We start from the raw sequence: 26,086 nt of genomic DNA on the forward strand, positions 1-26,086 counted from the left end.
CAGAGTTAGATGTACTTAAAACGTCAACGTAGAACAGAGTTAGATGTACGTAAAACGTCAATGTAGAACAGAGTTAGATGTACTTAAAACGTCAATGTAGAACAGAGTTAGATGTACGTAAACGTCAATGTAGAACAGAGTTAGATGTACTTAAAACGTCAATGTAGAACAGAGTTAGATGTTTGAAAACGTCAATGTAGAACAGAGTTAGATGTACGTAAAACGTCAATGTAGAACAGAGTTAGATGTACTTAAAACGTCAATGTAGAACAGAGTTAGATGTACTTAAAACGTCAATGTAGAACAGAGTTAGATGTACTTAAAACGTCAATGTAGAACAGAATTAGATGTACTTAAAACGTCAATGTAGAACAGAGTTAGATGTACGTAAAACGTCAATGTAGAACAGAGTTAGATGTACGTAAAACGTCAATGTAGAACAGAGTTAGATGTACGTAAAACGTCAATGTAGAACAGTGTTAGATGTACTTAAAACGTCAATGTAGAACAGAGTTAGATGTACGTAAAATGTCAATGTAGAACAGAGTTAGATGTACTTAAAACGTCAATGTAGAACAGAGTTAGATGTACGTAAAACGTCAATGTAGAACAGAGTTAGATGTACTTAAAACGTCAATGTAGAACAGAGTTAGATGTACTTAAAACGTCAATGTAGAACAGAGTTAGATGTACTTAAAACGTCAATGTAGAACAGAGTTAGATGTACTTAAAACGTCAATGTAGAACAGAGTCAGCTCTCCTTAAATCGGCAATGCATGACAGTGTTAGCTCTCCTTAGCGCTGCTTTCATAGTATTATTCATTCTCCTTTAAAACGCCAATGTAAGGTATTGTAAAATGCACATAAAAGGGGGAATTAGTTAAGATTTCAATGATAAGATCAATTCATTGCTTTATGGCTCGAGTTGTAACAATACGTCATGGCGTGTGTGCACCGGGCTCTTATCTACATGGGCATATGGATCATATATGACATATAAGAAATGGTGAATGAGTGAGTGAGTGTGGTTTTACGCCGCTTTTAGCAATAGTCCAGCAATATCACGGCGGGGGACACCAGAAATGGGTTTCACTCATTGTACCCATGTCGGGAATCGAACCTGGGTCTTCGGCGTGACGAGCGAACGCTTTAACCACTAGGCTACCCGACCGCCTCTATAAGATAGATAGGACTAGAGTAATGTAGAAAATAAGTGTTTGTTGTAATATTGCGTTGTTGTTTTACAACTTTCTTACCGCGGGGTGCTGGGACAGGCTCCGGCAGAGAAGTGGGGTGGATTAGGTGTACTGGGGCAGAGGGTAGGGTGTGTGTTGCGGTGGGGGTGGGGGAGGGATGAAGTGTACTAAAACAGGGGGTAGTGGGGTGGGTGAGGTGTACTGGGGAAGTGTGTGTGTGTGTGGGGGGGGGGGGGGGGGGGGGGGGGTCAGAGTAAACGATCTGATAATAATTAGATTATACCAATGCGATGATTTCAGCGGAAGGTGTAACCCGATGTTGAAGCTTTTGTCACAAACGATGCGTGTTATACAGAGAGAAAAATTCAGAGAAAATATTTTATTTCGAATTACAAAATTTTAAATTGAAATTATCCCACAATGGGAACAGGGCTCTGTGTCGTGGTGACGCCACAGAAGGATGGGTCCGTCATCTCCAGATCCAGCTTGTAACACTTCGTCTTAGAAAATATGCATCTACAAAACACAATGATATGGATACTATGTTGTGTATGTCGTCAAAATAGAAACAGCTTGAACTTTCTTGAAAAATATAAATTGACCAGAAAACCACCAACCGCGCCTTATAAAATAAAAATAAAACGTTTTGAAAATATGGTGCTGAGAGTTGATAAAATAATCCGGCTCCTCCCTTCAAAGAGATATCATTTAAGGTCTTGACACAGTGACACCCTACTCTCTCACCCTAGCAATATGTTAAATGGACGAATAAAGTTTCATTAAAGCAGAATAGTGTCAAGATTCAGAATGCAGATTTATGCACTTTATGTCTTCTGTATTCAGCGTATGCATGTTTAATGTGTATTGTAATGTATCAGAATAATGCGATGATCAGTATCATGCGATCTGTTGTGCGTTTTAGATACTCACGATTTATGTATAATGAATGCTCCCGCGCATATCAGCGCGCATGCGCATTTGTGCCTTGCTTGCTCGATGATACGAATGAGTCATGTTGTTCGGCGTGGAATAATTCAAATCAAAGATACAACATGCCCCCTCCGACTTATTGATATAAAATATTCTATATTTCTTTGAAAAAGCGTTTTCCATTTCAGAGGGTAAAATATAAGTTACAAAATATGAAATCAAATAGCACAGGTGTGCAGCTTACGTATTGCTGTAGGTGCGTCCATCGGTACCGCATACGAGCAGAGTCGGCGAACTTCCACACGTGATGCTGTGTATGTTACGACAGAAGACTTCATGGATGATACCGAAAGCAGGGTCAACGCCCTCCGTCGTGCTTGGAGCCACCGTTGATGCCGTGACGGCATCTGACGACATCGGAACCGTATCGGTCCGTGTCATGATGTCCGTTGACCTGATATCGTCCGTTGTTGACATCAGCATGTTAATGAGGTCACTTGTTGCCTTTACCGATAGTGACGGTTTGTCTGACGAGGTCGCTGGATTGGCTTTCTCAGATGTATCGGTGCTGGTTTCCATGGAAACCATAGGTGTCACCATGGTAGCCGTCACCGCATCGGATGACATCGGTGTGTCCGTTGTCGCAGTTACCGGGAGAGACATCTTTGGGGAGACTGCTGACGTCTTCCCTGCGTCAGTTGTTGCTGCTGTTGCGGACGGAGAAGATGACGGTTTCTCTGACACTCCAACTTTGCTGGTTGTAATTATGTCGTTAGTGACCGGAGATTGGGGACAGGGACCGTGATTCAAGAGTGTCACGTTCTCATTGTTACATCTGGCGTTAGCAAAGAGGCAGCTGAGGAAAAGAAGATTTGAATAACGTTTGAAAGCTGATACGCGATGTGGAGAAATCATGTCATTGTTATACAAAATACCATCATGCATATACTCGCTGATTGCTATAAAAATATGATCATCCATATACTAACTGATTGTTATACAATATACCGTCAAACATATACTCACATACTCACTGATTGTTATATAATATACCGTCAAACATATACGCAAATACTCACTGATTATTATGCAATATACCGTCAAGCATATACGCAAATACTCACTGATTGTTATGCAATATATCGTCAAGTATATACGCAAATACTCACTGATTGTTATGCAATATACCGTCAAACATATACGCAAATACTCACTGATTTTTATGCAATATACCGTCAAGCATATACGCAAATACTCACTAAATGTTATGCAATATACCGTCAAGCATATACGCATATACTCACTGATTGTTATACAATATACCGTCAAGCATATACGCAAATACTCACTGATTGTTATGCAATATACCGTCAAGCATATACTCGTATACTCACTGATTGTTATGTTATATACTCGTATACTCACTGATTGTTATACAATATACCGTCAAGAATATACTGATATACTCACTGATTGCTATACAGTACGAGGTCAGTACCGCACACGTTCTCGTCTCCGTGTGGTATGTGTGTAGCACAGGATATAGATAGAATTGAGGCACACACCTCCTGTGTATACTTCATCATCAAGTTGTTTATGTCGTGAATAGTTTCCCCATGGTTGATCTTCGAGGCTATGACTGGAAGATGAAAGCAACATGACACGTCAGTAAAGCTCATATGAAGTTTTATTGAAGACATGTGGAGGACATTTCCAAATTTGACGCATTAGTGACCAAAAGAATTATGTACGATGCATTTCCCTATTTTGATATGTACCATATGTTCCCGTGTGTTTTTTCAGGTGCAAAGTTGATTAGCCTTTGCATGTGTTTGTGACGGCACCTTTTCGTGAACACCTGGTATCATCACAATTTCATAATCATTCATGAACACGTGCTCATGATGTAGTTGTAATAGTACAATCGGCTTTTGAGCAGAGTTTGTTATGAATATGGAAATGGTTTTGTCGTTGTACGTTGTAGTTGACTCAGCATTATTGATAAATATTTCTGAGCTTATGGTGAAACAAGGGGACTACAGTTTACCAGCAGAGAAATCAGTTCAAGTAAATATAAAAAGACAACGCCAGAGAATAACCAGTCTCGATTATCCTCCGAAACAGATTTTATTGGGCGTAAAAGACAAATCAGAGACGAAAAATATACGAATTCATAAAATTCTTAATGAAGCTGAACGGAATATTTTATCAGACTGTGATATTTTAACCCTTTCTTACAGCTTCACCCTGGGGTCGACCGGACGCTGGGGCTTGCCGCATGTGACGTGAGTTTAAATTTGACTAGTTTGAATGTGGTTGGTTGTAGTTTAACGCCGCACCATGCAATATTCAAGCAATATGACGGCGCTCCGTAAATAATTGGACCAGACCAGACCAGACAATCCAGTGATTGACATCGTGAGCATCTATCCAGGCTATTGAGATACGATGACATGTATCAACCAAGTCAGCTAGTTCGACTACCCGACGCCAAGCATGGGTTTCTAACCCCGATCTGCGCGGATTATGTTTGGACTGTTTGTTGGTATTACAGCACGTCAATGTCGATATGTATTTTGATCAATTGTCACGATTAGCATGTTTCCATAACCTACAACAAGGCTCGTCCTCCTCTAGAGGGCTGCCTTGCGTGGAAACGGCGCACGCCAATCAGAATGCGCGTCAGCATAACGGTACTTTGATCAACATAATCACAAGTAAACAACTTTCAGAAACAACTTATAAGACTTATAGGCCGAAAGTTCCAGGGTCATCTGTACTTCCTTCATCTTTGGAGATCGGACGAATAATTCAATTTAACCATTCCATTATTCGGGAAACATCCCAGTAGCAAAGATAAGAATAAATAGTCTGGTATACAAGGGTGACAATGTATACACTGAAGAATCATTGCTATTGTTACCCTTTAGTAGTTTGATGGCGCATACAATTTCTTGTTCACTTATGTCAGTGTTTAAAATATCATTGCAATTACTGACATCAAAATTACTATTATGATCATTCGGATCGTCAGCAATTGTCATCAAAGGAAAATAAGGACTATATATAATTATAGATCCGTTAATATTTCATATTTAAGAGTGACGTACCGTTGATCAGAGAGGAGAAAATTATGACTTTCACAATCATAGTGTTAAGGCGAGGGCTGCTCTGACTGAAAATACCAAGCTGCTATCTCGGGCTACTCTATAAAATAAAATGTTTGCACGTCATAGGTCACAGCCAGAAGTAGTTCTGGCCATGGAACGGCGACAGGGAGTGTGCGTCCACGTGACTAGCGTGACCTCTATGGCACTGTGTGGAGTTTCTGCATGGTGTATGCCAGTACAAGACGAGCGTCGATGTTGGAAATAATCACTCATCTGTCTCTAATGTTGGTTTGTTTGTTGTTTAACGCCGCTCTCAGCAATATTCCAGCTATATGACAATGACTTGTAAATATCGAGTGTAGATCAGACAATCCAGTGACTGATATTATGAGCAACGGTGCATACCCGTCAGCTTGGTATGGGAGGAAATCCGAAATTTTGAAGGTCTAGGTGTAACCTCTTTGGTGAAACTCAGGAGCACGGGTATGGAGTTGATAAACCAATGATTTTTCAATAATCAGGTCGATCCGGGATTAGATCCTCAAATCATAGATTTCTGTCATTCCTACGGGAGTGTATCTCGTGTGAGGTTTGACTTAAGGGGCGATTTTAAATCTGATTACAACCATGCCAAAGAGCGATTTCATGAAAATCAGATATTTTACACCCACAGCTTACGTGTGTGAATATTTTGGGACATCTACATAGGGACCTAAGTGAACTTTAACCGCTCAATCTAAATGAAATGAAATCAGGTGTCAGCTTTCTGAAGCGATTCGACGTCTCTTCTTTAGCACTTCGATTCGGAAATTTGTATTTGTATAAAAGAAAACGTACACAGAACCCACATTCATTACTTCGCTGGAGCCCAGCAGCGACAGGGGTATCACAGATCCACAACTATATAATAGAGCGGCCTTTATTATTTGGATTCGGAACTACTTGTTTAACTTCGTTAACTTCGATACATAAAATCAGATATGCGTTCACCCATACCGGGAATTTCGAAGCCTCGATGCTGATTGGATGATTAGAAAGTTCACCTGAGGCGACCTCCTAAGGAGGTGTCAGATCAAGGAGAGGTATGGTATTGGATTATAATCAGATTATGCCAATGCAATAAATCCAGCGGAAAGGTGTATTCAGATGTTGAAGATTTTGCCACAAACGATGCGTGTTACACGAAGAGAAAAAATCAGATAAAGTATTTTATTTCGAATAACAGAATTTTCAATTGTGTTTATCCGAGCAGGGGGACAGGGTTCTGTGTCGTGGTGATGACGGGAAGTCCATGTCCTCCACAGTTCACCACCTCCAGGCCAGGCTTGAAGCACGCCACCTTGCTGAACATACACCTGTAGACACCAGCACACAACCAATCACAGTAGATCCTTGTGTTAGTCCCCGTGAGCAATATCACAGCGGGAAACACGTGAACTGGGCTTCACAAATTGTACCCATGTAGGGAATCGAACCCGTCTCTTCGGCGTGACGAGTGAACGCTTTAACCACTAGGCTACCCCTCCGCCCCTCTAGTCCTGGGCGGTGGGGTAGTCTAGTAGTTAAAGCGTTCGCTCGTCACACCGAAGGCCCGAGTTCAATTCCCTACATGGGTACAATTTGTGAAGCCCAGTTCACCCGCTCCCGCCGTGATATTGCTGGAATATTGCTGCGGCGTAAAACCAAACTCTCTCACCCACAAGCCCGGGAGAGTGAGACGCAAGGCATATAACAGAGATCAATGAAACAGCTTCATTTGTCAATTACGAGACACCCACGATTACCCAGTGCATTATGTCGTCATTATGTTAGGATAAAAAAACATGGAATCATTTGAGATCAAAACTTCGTGAGGTGGCGCCACCATCTCAAGCTCTCCTATTGACTACCATAGCACAGACTCAGACTTTTTCTCGCTCGTGTGATGTGACTGGACGACTATGTCCAGAGAAGGCGAGAAGGCGAGAAAACGATAATGTCTCTTACAGTATTCAATAGACATCCTATCATCGACTGAAGTAGAGAGTAGAATGTCGGTGGTTCAATCCCCTGACTGTGTCATACCACAAGATGTAAAATGATGGTACGTGATGAAACATGGACTGGTCAGCTCGGAGTCAACATAACGTATCTGAGTGGAGTAGCCGTATTAAACTGCAGTAGGCACCTCAGTAGGCTAGCATTATAAACCCAGCCTAAGTTCGGACCTCTACAGGCTGACATACAGACGCACGCACGCACGCAAGTCATGATACAAGTGAAATAATCTAGAACGCAACGGTATTGAGAAACCTAGAAACATGATCAGGGCGAACCGTTACTCGAACCCACTATCACGGCATCCTGACACGTCTAAGAAACGCAACTCTGCACCGCAAATTATGGTACCGTACCTCATATTCATATAGACTTATGTTGTGAAATTATGCGATTCAGTAACAATCCATCAGGGTCTCAGCGGTGTTATGGAATTCCCTTCCGAAAAGCCAAGGAAAAACTAAAATACGAGGGCTGGCTGAAAGGTTCTAAGCCTAAGTGGGATATCTCAATCGGATGCCAAAGCTCTTGACAGCGGATCAGAAACGTGTCAGATTCCTGACGTCCCGTGACAATTTATGCCGTTTTGAAGCAGATCCCGATGATTTTTCGGCCCGATTTGTAACCATGGATGAGACCTGGATTCATCACTTCAAACCAGAAACCAAACTTCAGTATTAACAATGGAAGCATCCGGAATCACCCCCCTTCAGTCTTTTGGGATTTCAAGGGTATTCTGCTGATTGACTATCTTGAAAAAGACCATACTATCAATGGAAGATATTATGCTGACCTACTGAGACAGTTGCGTGAAGCTATCAAAGCTAAGCGACGGGGAATGCTCACTAAAGGAGTCCTGTTCCACCAAGACAATGCTCCTGTTCACAAATCGATGGTTGCCATGTCAGCGATCCATGATTGTGGCTTCGAACCCATTGACCATCCCCCTTATTCACCCGATTTGGCCCCGTCAGACTTCCACCTGTTTCCCAAAATGAAAAAAGGAACTAGCCGGTCGCCATTTTCCTAGTAATGATGACGTCATTTCCGCTGTGAATGACTTTTTTAGGGTGGCTAAAGAAATTTTTTTTCTTGACCGGCATCCAGGCCTTGCAGCATCGATGGCAAAAGTGTGTAAACCTGGAAGGGGACTATGAGGGGAAATAAATGAAAACCATCGTTTTGGTGTAGGTTCTAACACCGTTATCAAACATATTCACTTGCTTGATAACGGTGTTAGAACCTTCACCGAAACGTCGCTCTTAATTGTAATAAAGAAGTTGTTCATCCATAAATTCGTATCCTTACTTAGTACTCCAACTTCTAAATGCCTATCAAAGAAGAATACTTACATATTGGTGTAGACCTTCCCGTCAGAGCCACATATGTCACTATCAACTCGATTGCCACAGCTAATTGCATCGATATTCCTGCAAAACACTTCTTTGATGAGGTCAAGACTAGGATCGTGACCCCAGGTGATGGTGTTCGATGTCGTGGTTGTCACAGTAGGAGTGGTTGTTGTGACCTTGTTTGACGGGGGGATCGTCTGTGAGGTGACAAGCAGCCCCTGGTCCTTTGTGCTGGGTGAAGGGGGAGTTGTGTGTGGCGCTGATGTGATGGGGTCGCAGGCACCATACTTGACGAAATCAACGTCATGATGTTTGCAGCGAGCTTGTGCAAACTTGCAGCTTAAACACAGGAAATATTCCTTTACACAGATGCAACTGTCATATGTCAACCATTTCCACCAAATACAGCATTACAAATGTTATCATGTCAGGTTATAACCCAGTAGACGCCACGACGGACACAATAATGTCACATCTGACATTCGTCGCACTTTACCCGTGAAATCCGGATAGGAATAGGTCTTCAGCAACCCATGCCTGCATAAGAGCCGAATATGCTTGTCGTAAGAGGCGACCAAAGGAATCGGATGGCCAGGTTCCTTTACTTGGTTGATGCATGTCATCGTATCCCAATTGCGTAGATCGATGCTCATGATGTCAATCACTGGATTGTCTGGTTCAGATTCGAGTATTTACAGACCGCAATCATGCCTTGGAAGAATGACGGTTAGAAATAGGCATGCATTGGAAAAATGACAGAAAAAAATAGACATGTCTTTGAAGGTTAACAGGTAAAAAGGGACATTTCTTGGAAAAGTTGGTTGGTTTGTTGTTTAACGCCGCACTCAGCAATATTCCAGCTATATGACGGCGGTCTTTAAATAATCGAGTCTGGACCAGACAATCCAGTGATTAATATCATGAGCATCGATCCACGCATATTGGGATCGATGACATGCATCAACCAAGTCATCGAGCCTGACCACCCGATCCCGTTAGTCGCCTTTTACGACAAGCATAGTCACCTTTTACGGCAAGCATGGGTTGCTGAAGACCTACTCTACCTTGGAAAAGTGACAGGTAGAAATAATCATATTTTGGAAGAATGACAGATAGAAATAGGTATGTCTTGGAAGAATGAACTGATTTGTTTGTTTGTAAAGGACGCATGTTTTAGTCAACCAGAGAATCTATAAAACTTACTGACTCTCGTATGTTTCGCTATTAGAGCCGCACACTTTACTATCAGCCGGCAAGGCGTCACAGTGGAGGCCATGGATGTGTTGACACATCGCCGGGTTGTATTTGAGGATCACCTCGTTGATTTGGTCCACGACGCTCTCAGTGACCGGAGGTGTCTGTTGCTGGCCGCCATGGTGGACTTCGGGGTGGTTATTGGGATGCCCTTTCTGGTCAGTCAGCACAATAACTGAAGCAGCACATTGGATGGAAGATGAAGGACTGAGTGCGCCCTAACAGCAATGCATCACTCGTGACGATTGAACTTATGAATTAATCGATACTTAAGAAGATTCTTAAGTACTATTAACTTTAGGAGTACTTTTTATGCTAAAACTTTTTTATGAAATTGTTAGATTAAAGAGTAACGTTTGGTATTTCTTAGAAATTTCTAAGACCTCTTTAGCACTCAATACATTTTCATGAATACCACCCCAAGTATTGATTTCCACAAAGAGTGATCACTGAATACAAACTGAATTATTCACAATGATCACTATATCTCGAACCCCTAAGGATACTCTGTGCTCTGAGTATGACCACTGTATGTTCTGTGTATGACATCTGTGTGTTCTGTGTATGGCCACTGTGTGTTCTGTGTTTGATATGTGTGTTCTGTGTATGGCCACTGTGTGTTCTGTGTATGACCACTGTGTGTTCTGTGTTTGACCATTGTGTGTTCTGTGTATGACATCTGTGTGCTCTGAGTATGACCACTGTATGTTCTGTGTATGACATCTGTGTGTTCTGTGTATGGCCACTGTGTGTTCTGTGTTTGACATCTGTGTGTTCTGTGTATGGCCACTGTGTGTTCTGTGTTTGATATGTGTGTTCTGTGTATGGCCACTGTGTGTTCTGTGTATGACCACTGTGTGTTCTGTGTTTGACCATTGTGTGTTCTGTGTATGACATCTGTGTGCTCTGAGTATGACCACTGTATGTTCTGTGTATGACATCTGTGTGTTCTGTGTATGGCCACTGTGTGTTCTGTGTTTGACATCTGTGTGTTCTGTGTATGGCCACTGTGTGTTCTGTGTATGACCACTGTGTGTTCTGTGTTTGACCATTGTGTGTTCTGTGTATGACAAATGTGTGTTCTGTGTATGACCAATGTGTGTTCTGTGTATGACCGCTGTGTGTTCTGTGTATGACCACTGTGTGTTCTGTGTTTGACATCTGTGTGTTCTGTGTATGGCCACTGTGTGTTCTGTGTTTGATATGTGTGTTCTGTGTATGGCCACTGTGTGTTCTGTGTATGACCACTGTGTGTTCTGTGTTTGACCATTGTGTGTTCTGTGTATGACATCTGTGTGCTCTGAGTATGACCACTGTATGTTCTGTGTATGACATCTGTGTGTTCTGTGTATGGCCACTGTGTGTTCTGTGTTTGACATCTGTGTGTTCTGTGTATGGCCACTGTGTGTTCTGTGTATGACCACTGTGTGTTCTGTGTTTGACCATTGTGTGTTCTGTGTATGACAAATGTGTGTTCTGTGTATGACCAATGTGTGTTCTGTGTATGACCGCTGTGTGTTCTGTGTATGACCACTGTGTGTTCTGTGTTTGACATCTGTGTGTTCTGTGTATGACATCTGTGTGTTCTGTGTTTGACCACTGTGTGTTCTGTGTTTGACCATTGTGTGTTCTGTGTATGACATCTGTGTGTTCTGTGTATGACCAATGTGTGTTCTGTGTATGACCAATGTGTGTTCTGTGTATGACCACTGTGTGTTCTGTGTATGACCACTGTGTGTTCTGTGTATGACATCTGTGTGTTCTGTGTTTGACCACTGTGTGTTCTGTGTATGACATCTGTGTGTTCTGTGTTTGACATCTGTGTGTTCTGTGTATGACCAATGTGTGTTCTGTGTATCACCACTGTGTGTTCTGTGTATGACCACTGTGTGTTCTGTGTATGGCCGCTGTGTGTTCTGTGTATGACATCTGTGTGTTCTGTGTACAACATCTGTGTGTTCTGTGTACAACATCTGTGTGTTCTGTGTATGACCACTGTGTGTTCTGTGTTTGACCACTGTGTGTTCTGTGTTTGACCACTGTGTGTTCTGTGTATGACCACTGTGTGTTCCGGTTTGACATCTGTGTGTTCTGTGTATGACCACTGTGTGTTCTGTGTATGACCGCTGTGTGTTCTGTGTATGACATCTGTGTGTTCTGTGTATGACATCTGTGTTTTCTGTGTATGACATCTGTTTGTTCCGTGTTTGACCACTGTGTGTTCTGTGTATGACATCTGTGTGTTCTGTGTTTGACATCTGTGTGTTCTGTGTATGACCACTGTGTGTTCTGTGTATGACCACTGTGTGTTCTGTGTTTGACCACTGTGTGTTCTGTGTATGACCACTGTGTGTTCTGTGTATGACCACTGTGTGTTCTGTGTTTGACCACTGTGTGTTCTGTGTATGACCACTGTGTGTTCTGTGTATGACATCTGTGTCCTGTGTATGACCAATGTGTGTTCTGTGTATGACTATCATGTGTCCTGTGTATGACCACTGTGTGTCCAGTGTATGACTATCATGAGTCCTGTGTATGACATCTGTGTGTTCTGTGTATGACCACTGTGTGTTCTGTGTATGGCCGCTGTGTGTTCTGTGTATGACATCTGTGTTTTCTGTGTATGACATCTGTTTGTTCCGTGTTTGATCACTGTGTGTTCTGTGTATGACATCTGTGTGTTCTGTGTTTGACATCTGTGTGTTCTGTGTATGACCACTGTGTGTTCTGTGTATGACCACTGTGTGTTCTGTGTTTGACCACTGTGTGTTCTGTGTATGACCACTGTGTGTTCCGGTTTGACATCTGTGTGTTCTGTGTATGACCACTGTGTGTTCTGTGTATGACCGCTGTGTGTTCTGTGTATGACATCTGTGTGTTCTGTGTATGACATCTATGTTTTCTGTGTATGACATCTGTTTGTTCCGTGTTTGACCACTGTGTGTTCTGTGTATGACATCTGTGTTTTCTGTGTTTGACATCTGTGTGTTCTGTGTATGACCACTGTGTGTTCTGTGTATGACCACTGTGTGTTCTGTGTATGACCACTGTGTGTTCTGTGTATGACCACTGTGTGTTCTGTGTTTGACCACTGTGTGTTCTGTGTATGACCGCTGTGTGTTCTGTGTATGACATCTGTGTTCTGTGTATGACATCTGTGTGTTCTGTGTATGACATCTGTGTTTTCTGTGTATGACATCTGTGTGTTCCGTGTTTGACCACTGTGTGTTCTGTGTATGGCCACTGTGTGTCCAGTGTATGACTATCATGTGTCCTGTGTATGACCACTGTGTGTTCTGTGTATGACTATCATGTGTCCTGTGTATGACCACTGTGTGTCCAGTGTATGACTATCATGTGTCCTGTGTATGACATCTGTGTGTTCTGTGTATGACCACTGTGTGTTCTGTGTATGGCCGCTGTGTGTTCTGTGTATGACATCTGTGTTTTCTGTGTATGGCATCTGTTTGTTCCGTGTTTGACCACTGTGTGTTCTGTGTATGACATCTGTGTGTTCTGTGTTTGACATATGTGTGTTCTGTGTATGACCACTGTGTGTTCTGTGTATGACCACTGTGTGTTCTGTGTTTGACCACTGTGTGTTCTGTGTATGACCACTGTGTGTTCTGTGTATGACCACTGTGTGTTCTGTGTTTGACCACTGTGTGTTCTGTGTATGACCACTGGGTGTTCTGTGTATGACCACTGTGTGTTCTGTGTATGACCACTGTGTGTTCTGTGTTTGACCACTGTGTGTTCTGTGTATGACCACTGTGTGTTCTGTGTATGACCGCTGTGTGTTCTGTGTATGACATATGTGTGTTCTGTGTATGACCACTGTGTTTTCTGTGTATGACATCTGTGTGTTCCGTATTTGACCACTGTGTGATCTGTGTATGGCCACTGTGTGTCCAGTGTATGACCACTGTGTGTTCTGTGTTTGACCACTGTGTGTTCTGTGTATGACATCTGTGTTCTGTGTATGACATCTGTGTTTTCTGTGTATGACATCTGTGTGTTCCGTGTTTGACCACTGTGTGTTCTGTGTATGGCCACTGTGTGTCCGGTGTATGACTATCATGTGTCCTGTGTATGACCACTGTGTGTTCTGTGTTTGACCACTGTGTGTTCTGTGTATGACCAATGTGTGCTCTGTGTATGGCCGCTGTGTGTTCTGTGTATGACACCTGTGTGTTCTGTGTACGACATCTGTGTGTTCTGTGTATGACCACTGTGTGTTCTGTGTATGACCACTGTGTGTTCTGTGTATGACCACTGTGTGTTCTGTGTATGACCTCTGTGTGTTCTGTGTATGACCGCTGTGTGTTCTGTGTATGACATCTGTGTTCTGTGTATGACATCTGTGTGTTCTGTGTATGACATCTGTGTTTTCTGTGTATGACATCTGTGTGTTCCGTGTTTGACATCTGTGTGTTCTGTGTATGGCCACTGTGTGTCCAGTGTATGACTATCGTGTGTCCTGTGTATGACCACTGTGTGTTCTTTGTTTGACCACTGTGTGTTCTGTGTATGACCACTGTGTGTTCTGTGTATGACCACTGTGTGTTCTGTGTATGGCCGCTGTGTGTTCTGTGTATGACATCTGTGTGTTCTGTGTACAACATCTGTGTGTTCTGTGTACAACATCTGTGTGTTCTGTGTATGACCACTGTGTGTTCTGTGTATGACCACTATGTGTTCTGTGTATGACCACTGTGTGTTTTGTGTATGACCACTGTGTGTTCTGTGTGTGACCACTGTGTGTTCTGTGTATGACCACTGTGTGTTCTGTGTATGACCACTGTGTGTTCTGTGTATGACCACTGTGTGTTCTGTGTATGACCTCTGTGTGTTCTGTGTATGACATCTGTGTGTTCTGTGTATAACATCTGTGTGATCTGTGTTTGACCACTGTGTGTTCTGTGTTTGACCACTGTGTGTTCTGTGTATGACCACTGTGTGTTCTGTGTTTGACATCTGTGTGTTCTGTGTATGACATGTGTGTGTTCTGTGTATGACCACTGTGTTTTCTGTGTATGACATCTGTGTGTTCCGTATTTGACCACTGTGTGATCTGTGTATGGCCACTGTGTGTCCAGTGTATGACCACTGTGTGTTCTGTGTTTGACCACTGTGTGTTCTGTGTATGACCACTGGGTGTTCTGTGTATGACCACTGTGTGTTCTGTGTATGACCACTGTGCGTTCTGTGTTTGACCACTGTGTGTTCTGTGTATGACCACTGTGTGTTCTGTGTATGACCGCTGTGTGTTCTGTGTATGACATATGTGTGTTCTGTGTATGACCACTGTGTTTTCTGTGTATGACATCTGTGTGTTCCGTATTTGACCACTGTGTGATCTGTGTATGGCCACTGTGTGTCCAGTGTATGACCACTGTGTGTTCTGTGTTTGACCACTGTGTGTTCTGTGTATGACCACTGGGTGTTCTGTGTATGACCAAGGTGTGTTCTGTGTATGACATCTGTGTGTAAATTATTGATACTTTTGTGTGTGTTCTGAGAGAGAGAGAGAGAGAGAGAGAGAGAGAGAGAGAGAGAGAGAGAGAGAGAGAGAGAGAGAGAGGGAGTAGATATCTACAGTAAATTATTGATACTTTTCGTACTTATAATAGCGGTTCCCAATAAAATGTCCGGGGATCAAGTATTCACAAAAATGAATATCATAAAACGTAAACGCTTTATCCCTTGTTTCGTGAAATGATTTGTGTTCATTTTTCACTACCTCATGAAAGACTTTGCTCCACATTTTGGTGCCCATTTACAGTCAAGATGTTGATCACTTATCACTGCCCTGTGTGAACATGAGACATTGTGTGACAGATTGACAGACATAGAGACTGTTTGGTGTACTCACGGGCAGACAGTAGGAGGCAGACGGTGGACGTACGCATGTTGCTGATCGTGCACTCGCTGGACACTCGAGTACCTGTCGCCTGTCAAGCTGCCACGGCCCATCCTACAGGAAACCAGTCTATAGTACACTACTTTCAGATCCCGTGGAACACTGTGCGTTAGTGTAGATAAGAATGTTTCCCAGTACACAAGTGCATAGTCGCAGTGTGTGACCCCGTGGGGATCCGGGTTAGAATTGGCCCCCAGTAACCTATGCTTGTCGAAATAAAAGCGACAAAACCCTTTCCATATTCATAAGAAATATGTGTCAAAAGCTGTCCACTGTACGATATCCGACCATATCATGATCATATGTTTATCAATGCCTATCAATTAGTGATAACACCAGGAGTTTGCGAAAACGTGAGCGTATCCTGCCCCACCGTTGGCACCCTCACAAACACATGCAAAGGCAAGTCAAATATTCACTTGAAAAAACCTGACTACCTGTACAATTAGGTAACACTACACTGTAGGTACACTTGGCTTACACTAGACTACATGTACACTTAAGTAACACCCCACTGCAGGTACAGTCCGCTGTGCCGTTTATCAACATTCACGAAGCCGAGACCAGACTCACCAATAGCCAGTCAAACAACCAGTGGTACCAAGGGACAGTGCATGGTGTGGAGGTGTGGAGGTGTGGAGATGTGAAGGTGTGAAGGTGTGAAGGTGTGAAGGTGTCAGAGTGACGTATGCCTGAAGGAAATTCCTAGCACTCCTAATCTCCGGAGATGAGCCCAGAACACATGGCATGCACATTTTGCTACATACACTAAGACATGTAGCATTGGGTCTGGATCAGGCCATCTTATATTTTGGCTGGACTAACGAGTCTATGCATAGTCCAATCAAAATCGTCTAAGGCGCTGCGATTCGCTGTGCAGAGTGGCGTCCCTTGGGCACGCCAGAAACCTATTATTATTATTATTAAACATATTTTATTGTCCAAAAAGACAAAGGGATTGGGCACAAGTGCGGCACTTATTACCGCCTTCTCCCTATTACCGCCTTCTCCGCCAGAAACCTATAATTGTGGGTTCGAATCCCGGTTCGCCCCGATTATGTTTCTAGGTTTGTCAGCACCATACCCGTACTCGTGGGTTTCACCGAAGTGGTTTACGTCTGGCGAAATCGAAATCCGGTTCGTAAATTTCGGTCGATTGCAGGATTTACAAAGCATGTGTACCGCCAACTTGGCGTCAACAGACATTTTCCAAATCTTTTCATGTCTTTAATAAATGTGCTCACGTGATTTGATGCGCTTTGCGAAGTAAGACCCGTTTTATCATAATATAGATCTTGATTATCGATCGAACGTCCTGACTGGGCGCCGCCATTTTGTTTGAAGCAAATGCAAGCGATACGAGAGGTGGCATCTGATTGGTCAATAGGAGAGGCATAGAAGGGACATAACCCGTAATAGATCGAGCCAAGAAAATCCAGCCTAGTTCGGCAAGGGTGGAAACGTGACATTTACAGTCAGTTAACTCTCTTGCCTCGGGAAGATGGAATCAGGCCAAAAACGACAACATTTTACCGGTCTGTACCTGGGCTGTCTACATAATCAGTATCTGTACCTGGACTGTCTGCAACATCAGTATCTGTACCTGGACTGTTTACATAATCAATATCTGTACCTGGACTGTCTGCAACATATGTATCTGTACCTGGACTATCAACAAAATCAGTATCTGTACCTGGACTGTCCACATACTCAGTATCTGTACCTGGACTGTCTACATAATCAATATCTGTACCTGGACTGTCTGCAACATCAGTATCTGTACCTGGACTGTCTACAACATCAGTGTCTGTACCTGGACTGTTTGAAACATCAGTATCTGTATCTGGACTGTCTACATAATCAATTTCTGTACCTGGACTGTCTGCAACATCAGTATCAGTACCTGGACTGTCTACATAATCAGTATCTATACCTGAACTGTCTACATAATCAGTATCTGTCCCTGGACTGTCTGCAACATCAGTATCTGTACCTGGACTATTAACATAATCAGTATCAGTACCTGGACTGTCTACATAATCAGTATCTATACCTGAACTGTCTACATAATCAGTATCTGTCCCTGGACTGTCTGCAACATCAGTATCTGTACCTGGACTATTAACATAATCAGTATCTGTATCTGGACTGTCTACATAATCAATTTCTGTACCTGGACTGTCTGCAACATCAGTATCAGTACCTGGACTGTCTACATAATCAGTATCTATACCTGAACTGTCTACATAATCAGTATCTGTCCCTGGACTGTCTGCAACATCAGTATCTGTACCTGGACTATTAACATAATCAGTATCAGTACCTGGACTGTCTACATAATCAGTATCTATACCTGAACTGTCTACATAATCAGTATCTGTCCCTGGACTGTCTGCAACATCAGTATCTGTACCTGGACTATTAACATAATCAGTATCTGTACCTGGACTGTCTACATAATCAGTATCTATACCTGGACTGTCTGCAACATCATACCTGTACCTGGACTGTCTACATAATCAGTATCTATACCTGAACTGTCTACATAATCAGTATCTGTCCCTGGACTGTCTGCAACATCAGTATCTGTACCTGGACTATTAACAAAATCAGTATCTGTACCTGGACTGTCTACATAATCAGTATCTGTACCTGGACTGTCTACACAGTCACTATCTGTACCTGAACTGTCTGCAACATCAGTATCTGTACCTGGACTGTCTGAAGAATCAGTATCTGTACCTGGACTGTCTACGTAATCAGTATCTGTACCTGGAGTGTCTACATAATCAGTATCTGTACCTGGACTGTCTACATAATCGGTATCTGTACCTGGACTGTCTACATAGTCGGTATCTGTACCTGGACTGTCTACATAATCAATATATGTACCTGGACTGTCTACAACATCAGTATCTGTATCTGGACTGTCTACAGCATCAGTATCTGTACCTGGACTGTCTACATAATCAGTATCTGTACCTGGACTGTCTATATATTCAGTATCTGTACCTGGACTGTCTACATAATCAGTATCTGTACCTCGACTGTCTATAACATCAGTATATGTACCTGGACTGTCTATAACATCAGTATATGTACATGGACTGTCGACAACATCACTATGTATATTTATACAAGCAGTAACCGGACTATCTGTGACGTACTGTACGATGACTCGCAATCAGCTGACCTGACTCCCCGATCAATTAAGTTGCTAACTGAGACCAGCATGTGTTGCATTCCAACCTGGAAGTCCCACGGTGAATAAATTCTTAATATTCATCGCCGTGATACAGAAATTAATGTAAATCCATTTTGATCCTTGTTACTGGTGTTTAATACCACAGACATATTTACAGTACAGAAATCAGTGTCCGCATCGCTTAAATACAGGTCCATCATATGGTACTTGAAACATGCATTTCGTCATATTGGGCATGAATTTATCCAATCAGAATAGACTTCGGTGTTGACTTCAAGGGGAGGCCGTTCTCGTGACACTTTGCGGGGTTGGTCGGCTCCAGGTCAGGCTTGAAACATTTCATTTTGGCAAAAAGGCACCTTGGATAAAGAAACTTTGTGTCAGTAAAAAACAAAATAATACAAGGAAGTGCTGAGGTTCGTCTATCACTGAAACACACTGCAGGTCACACTTGTCTTTAACTACTACTACTACAACAACTACTGCTACTACTACCAAAACATCTACTACTACTGCTGCTTCTACAATAACAACAAGTACTACTACAACTACTATTACTACTACTACTACTACTACTACTACTACTACTACTACTGATACTACTACTACTACTACTACTACTACTACTACTGCAGCAACTACAACTACTACTATTGATGATTATGATGATCCTACTGGTTTGTGTACACCTTCCCATCCGTGGCACAGATGTCGGAGTCTACGTGATTCCCACAGATGATGGTGTTGATGTTGGTACAGAAAACGTCTTTGATCAGGTCATATCCCGGGTCATGGCCCCACGTGACGGTGCTTGGAAGGATGGTGGTCATGTGACTGGCTGGAGATGGCGTGACGTCACAGGCTCCTTTGTGATTGAACAGTATGGTGGAAGATGGCCGACATCTTGCTTTGGCAAACACGCAGCTGAATGTGGATGGAAAAATAGAAGCAGTATTTTGGAACTGCAAATATATAGTTTATTCGTGTAATAGTGGGAAAGTAATACATTTATATGTATGATGTGATCAAGATGTCATTTCTATATCTCCGGTCTAATATAGAATGAAAAGTAGCATATTCCTGGCGTAATATTGAATGTAAAGTAGCATATTCCTGGTGTACTATTGAATTGAAAGTTGATTTTCCTGGTGTGATATTGAATGGAAAGTAGGATCTCAATGCTGTAATATTGAACGCATAAATAGTCGAGCTGTATGGGCAAGCAGTATATCAATCAGTGGGGAGGGTGGATATGCCTGATGTGATATTATGTTATATTAAACTGCAGTTATGTGGAAAGGAATATATTCCTGATGTATCGGCGAATGCGGTAATATACCCAGGGTAATACTGAATGGAAATAGTGAGTGAGTGAGTATGGTTTGTAATATCCCAGCAATATCACGGCGGGGGACACCAGAAATGGGCTTTTACACATTGTACTCATGTAGGGAATTGAACCCTGATCTTCGGCTTGATGGGCGAATGCTTTAACCACCTGGCTACCCAACCGTCCTTTGAATGGAAATAACCAATATTCTATTCCTCATACAAATGTATACACTACGTTCCTCCATAAATCATACGGCCGAGATACAGCTTAGTCGCTTAGTGGAACCTACGAGTCAAACCACGGTCTGGTTCAAGGAGATGTGAACAAGGGAATGTTCAGACCAAGTAGCGTTCAGATTAAATCGGCCCTACACATTGCTTCCATATCAGCCAACGGGAGGGTTCGAAAAAGGTTCATCGATAGAATTGTGCTTATCCGACTATATAGATATACACGCAGTAGTATAGACGATGAGTGAGTGAGTGAGTTAGTGAGTATGGTTTTACGCCGCTTTTAGCAATATTCCAGCAATATCACGGCGGGGGACACCAGAAATGGGCTTCACACATTGTACCCATGTCGGGAATCGAACCCGGGTCTTCGGCGTGACGAGCGAACGCTTTAACCACTAGGCTACCCGACCGCCCCTTATAAAGACGATGAGGGTTGTATAGACGATGTATCACCCCACCCTGGAACAGGTCCAGCTCCTGACAATGTGCCCTCACTTCGTTGCCAGACTCACAATAGACACGTGTCACTGCTACACATATACCGGTAGTGTGTATTCACGGGTGAGAGGGAACGTAGTGAATGGAAACCCCTGAAGGGTTGAAGATGATGGCTACCAGGAACTTGTGGTTCGCTGATTCTGTTTGCATCCTCCACATTTAGGCCTACTCATTTACGATTATTCTGCCCCTGAACACACTCACTGGTCGGGGTAGGTGACTTGGTCGGTGCCACACATTGTCTCGTGGTCTGTGACTTTGTGAAGACTGCAGTCAAATTTCAAGATGGCGGCGCACAACGTGGCGGAGAAAGGATTTTTGTGTGGGTGGTTGAGGACCTCTTCCACTGGCCTCGCATGAGCATTCAGTGTCCATTGAATATCGGACAGAAGCACTAAAACATATTTTGGTTACACTCCATAACATACACAATTGGGTTACATTACAGTTTATGTATAGATAATGCTATAAGTACATTTGGGTAACATAATATGTCAAAAACATAGGAGATAGGGGGTCAATTTGCGTTACTAACACTTGGTAAAATCTGTTGGCCAGACATGCGATTTCTTCAAGACATGCTTCTGATGAGTCGACCAATGTCAGCTTACCTTATGTTATTCCACTCATCAGTAAGAGCAACACAGAGTTCATTAGAGTGTTAGGTGGATTTTGACGTTGACGTAACCGTCTGTCAATGACATCTCAGGCATGTCCAAAGGGGGGTAAAAAAGTGCTGTGTGATGGCCATGGCATGACATTGAGGTTTTGCTGTTGAAGGTATTGGGTCACGATCCTTGCACGATGGGTACGTGCATTTTCATGTTAAATGTGCAAATGGCACTAGGAGCGTGTCCGTGACTGCCATGGACAATATGAAGCGCAGTCCAGCCAGTCATTGTGATACCAATCAATACCATTATGGCCCCACCCCAAAACGATCCTGCTGTATGACGTTAACGCCCATAAAACCCTCATAGGTCGTCTCCAAACTCGATTCCTTCGGTCAGGGAAGTTGAGAGTGAACCGAGAATCGTCAGGACACATGGCAGTAGCCCAACATCGATTTTCCCACTTCTGACGTTACTCCATAGACGCCTCTGATTTAAATGACGTGCAGTACGTTGTGGGATGACATGTGGACGTCGTGCACGTAAATGCCATCTGTGTAGACGATTTCGCACCGTCTGGGCATGTACTCTCACAACATTTGCCTGTTGCAACCGATCCGTAATCGGAGTGGCGGTTTGCAAGGAATTTCTTAATGCCATCATTCTGATTAATCTGTCCTGTGCCGGAGTTGTTGCCCTTGGGCGTCCGGAGCGGTGGCAAGTACTGACGTTAGGCGTTTGTTGGTATCGAGCCCACAATCTGCTGATGACATACAGTAAACTACGTTTATAACGAACATGTTTATAACGAACTGACGGATATAACGAACTTATTTTTTGGTCCCGGCCATTTGATGTATATATGCTGTATATATGCTTTTAACGAACTACGGTTATTACGAACTAAAATTAGTGGTCCCTTTGAGTTCGTTATAACCGTAGTTTACTGTATTGAGAAACATTAATAATTCTGACGTGTGCCCATTACTGCAATGTCGCTTCCTTAATGATTAAATGTGTTAATAAAGTGTCTTTGGGTGTTTGGTTCCAATAAAGAATATGCCAAAAATATGTCATACCACCCCTTACACGTGCTGTCCGAGGTCATGACTGTGACAGTGTTGTGTTTGGGTGATTGATTTCTCCAGACATTTTCATAAATCAATTACTTTCATGGCCAGAACCTATTCTTTCACCTCAAAACAAAATATCTCCTACTAATTTTGCGTAGTACAGTCAAGTCTGGTTAATCCGACAGTTGGTTTTATCCGACACTAATGATGGGAACCGATTAAATCAGTTCTATTTAGCTTCGTTAATCCGAGGGTCTCGCACTCCGACTCCAGCACACCTAATTTGCAACGAATTACCGAAATCACTCATTAATAAGCCTCGTTAATCCGACACAGTGATCAGCGTACTCCATGGTCATCTGCCCGCAAGCCCTGTGTTTTGATGCGAGTCGAGCCGGTTGATAGCTGCATATTACAACGGCAGCAGAGGTAAACTTGCTTAACAATAAACACTAAACTACCTTACACTTGGGTAACACTACACTGTAGGTGCACTTAGTTTACACTAAACTACCTTACACTTGGGTAATACTACTCTGTAGGTGCACTTAGTTTACACTAAACTACCTTACACTTGGGTAACACTACACTGTAGGTGTACTTAGTTTACACTAAACTACCTTACACTTGGGTAATACTACTCTGTAGGTGCACTTAGTTTACGCTAAACTACCTTACACTTGGGTAATACTACTCTGTAGGTGCACTTAGTTTACACTAAACTACCTTACACTTGGGTAACACTACACTGTAGGTGCACTTAGTTAACACTAAACTACCTTACACTTAGATAACAGTACACTGTAGGTACACTTGGTTCCCACTAAACTACCTGTACACTTAGATAACAGAACACTGTAGGTGCACTTAGTTTACACTAAACTACCTGTACACTTAGATAACAGTACACTGTAGGTACACTTTGTTCCCACTAAACTACCTGTACACTTAGATAACAGTACACTGTAGGTACACTTTGTTCCCACTAAACTACCTGCACACTTAGATAACAGTACACTGTAGGTGCACTTAGTTTACACTAAACTACCTTACACTTGGGTAACACTACACTGTAGGAACACTTGGTTCCCACTTAACTACCTGTACACTTAGATAACACTACACTGTAGGTACACTTGGTTCCCACTAAACTACCTGTACACTTAGATAACACTACACCGTAGGTACACTTGGTTCCCACTAAACTACCTGTACACTTAGATAACAGTACACTGTAGGTACACTTGGTTCACACTAAACTACCTGTACACTTAGATCACAGTACACTGTAGGTACACTTTGTTCACACTAAACTACCTGTACACTTAGATAACAGTACACTGTAGGTACACTTTGTTCCCACTAAACTACCTGTACACTTAGATAACAGTACACTGTAGGTACACTTTGTTCACACTAAACTACCTGTACACTTAGATCACAGTACACTGTAGGTACACTTTGTTCATACTAAACTACCTGTACACTTAGACAACAGTACACTGTAGGTACACTTGGTTCCCACTAAACTACCTGTACACTTAGATAACAGTACACTGTAGGTACACTTTGTTCACACTAAACTACCTGTACACTTAGATAACAGCACACTGTAGGTACACTTTGTTCCCACTAAACTACCTGTACACTTAGATAACAGTACACTGTAGGTGCACTTAGTTTACACTAAACTACCTTACACTTGGGTAACACTACACTGTAGGAACACTTGGTTCCCACTTAACTACCTGTACACTTAGATAACAGTACACTGTAGGTGCACTTGGTTCCCACTAAACTACCTGTACACTTAGATAACAGCGCACTGTAGAAACACTTGGTTCCCACTTAACTACCTGTACACTTAGATAACAGTACACTGTAGGTGCACTTGGTTCCCACTAAACTACCTGTACACTTAGATAACACTACACTGTAGGTACACTTAGTTAACACTAAACTACCTGTACACTTAGATAACACTACACTGTAGGTACTCGAGGCGTACACATTACTGCAGTTCACTTCACTTATTGTCTTGCTTGACGTTTTATTTTTACACAATACAACCGGTTCCCATGGGTAACACTATATGTTAGGCACACTTGGCTTACACTATTCCACATGCACGCCTGGATAATATGCATCTGTAATTCGCTATTGTTTTCAAAAATAAGTCGCAACTTTTTTCAGAAGACTTTTGAAGGGGGTGTGGGGGTGTGGAGGGTGCTTGTAAGCCTTAAGACATCCGATTTACTGACTTATCTTAGCTGAGTACCATTTACCTTCAAAAGTGGGTCGTTAGAGTCTGACGCAAATCGGGCCCTCGTTTCCGGAAATAAACCCCCGCCCCCTCTCAAAAACCAAAAAAAACCCAAAAAGACTGATTCATTTTAGCTAAATTTCTCCAAACAAACTTATCAAGAATTCAGCTGTTGGACACGAGTGACACGACGTATAGAATCGTTATGGAATCTAAATCTAAGATATAAATCTTCCCCTAACATGTATTCCAGGTTTTTTATTACAATCGATAAGCCCCCTAGAAAAAAACAAGTCTCCTTCTCGATCTCCGCTGTCTATTAGCAATCGCCATTTTGTATCAGTATTAAAATTTAAGTAACCATGTAAGCTAACTTAAGTTTTACGCGGTTTCGACATCTTTTGGAGTAAACAAATGAACTCAGTTTTGTTTTAGAAATGCATTTTGACGAGTTTACTCATTAAAAACTTGAACTTAAGTTTGTTTCGAGAAATAACTGCATATAAACGCAGTTACATCTCGTGGTAGAGTTACAGACTTAAAGACGCTGTACCATGTTATCACAATCAAGAAGTTGAGGCCAGACTCACCAATAGCCAGCTGAACACACAGCAGTACCCGAGAAAACCGCATGCTTTGTTTCAAGTGTGGAGAAGTCAGCGTGGCGTGCTGGTGGAGAAAAGTCTTTCCAATGCTGACCTCTTGAGATAAGGCCAAGCACTTTTGACATATATTGAATGATATTGCTTAAAGCCTGTTAACTTTTTGTAGAATCTGGTTTGTATGAGGTCAAATCCTTAAGGACAGAGGCACATGTATATTTTTAGTAAATTTATAGTACCTAATAAAGTCGATATATTGAATTTAATATCATATATACAAATATGAAATTTTGGAGCTCGATAGTCACATGATGTTGTTGTACAAAGGCATTGCAAACTGTTTGTTGTCGTGTCACATAAGGCCACAAGGTAGCACTGATCTCAGTATCTCGTGTGACAGCCCCGGGCAACAATCACGGCTCTTCATCTCCTCGGCGCTGACTGGATAAGTGTACGAATTCTGTCC

General features: G+C 42.5%; 3 protein-coding genes across 3 annotated transcripts; all 3 read right to left on the reverse strand.

The window, feature by feature from the left end:
- Positions 1-1,560: 1,560 nt before the first annotated feature.
- LOC124132075 lies at positions 1,561-5,352 on the reverse strand. Its single transcript, XM_046495708.2, has 4 exons — positions 5,237-5,352; positions 3,597-3,765; positions 2,371-2,982; positions 1,561-1,712 (listed from the first exon to the last, which is right to left on the reverse strand). The coding sequence occupies exons 1-4, from the start codon at positions 5,274-5,276 to the stop codon at positions 1,607-1,609; spliced, it is 927 nt and encodes a 308-aa protein (XP_046351664.2). The 5' UTR covers positions 5,277-5,352; the 3' UTR covers positions 1,561-1,606.
- A 1,079-nt stretch (positions 5,353-6,431) lies between these two features.
- LOC124132076 (tomoregulin-2-like) lies at positions 6,432-16,391 on the reverse strand. The gene is made up of 5 exons (XM_046495709.2): positions 16,376-16,391; positions 15,755-15,856; positions 9,829-10,054; positions 8,626-8,964; positions 6,432-6,591 (listed from the first exon to the last, which is right to left on the reverse strand). Exons 2-5 carry the CDS (start codon positions 15,789-15,791, stop codon positions 6,477-6,479), a joined length of 717 nt encoding a protein of 238 aa, XP_046351665.1. The 5' UTR covers positions 15,792-15,856; positions 16,376-16,391; the 3' UTR covers positions 6,432-6,476.
- Positions 16,392-19,131: 2,740 nt separating this feature from the next.
- LOC124132078 (agrin-like) lies at positions 19,132-25,705 on the reverse strand. The gene is made up of 4 exons (XM_046495711.1): positions 25,609-25,705; positions 21,276-21,465; positions 19,683-19,931; positions 19,132-19,366 (listed from the first exon to the last, which is right to left on the reverse strand). Exons 1-4 carry the CDS (start codon positions 25,649-25,651, stop codon positions 19,249-19,251), a joined length of 600 nt encoding a protein of 199 aa, XP_046351667.1. The 5' UTR covers positions 25,652-25,705; the 3' UTR covers positions 19,132-19,248.
- Positions 25,706-26,086: the final 381 nt, after the last annotated feature.

This window comes from Haliotis rufescens, unplaced genomic scaffold (assembly GCF_023055435.1).
Source record: "Haliotis rufescens isolate VD_foot unplaced genomic scaffold, xgHalRufe1.0.p SCAF_15, whole genome shotgun sequence".
Taxonomy (NCBI): Eukaryota; Metazoa; Mollusca; class Gastropoda; order Lepetellida; family Haliotidae; genus Haliotis; species Haliotis rufescens.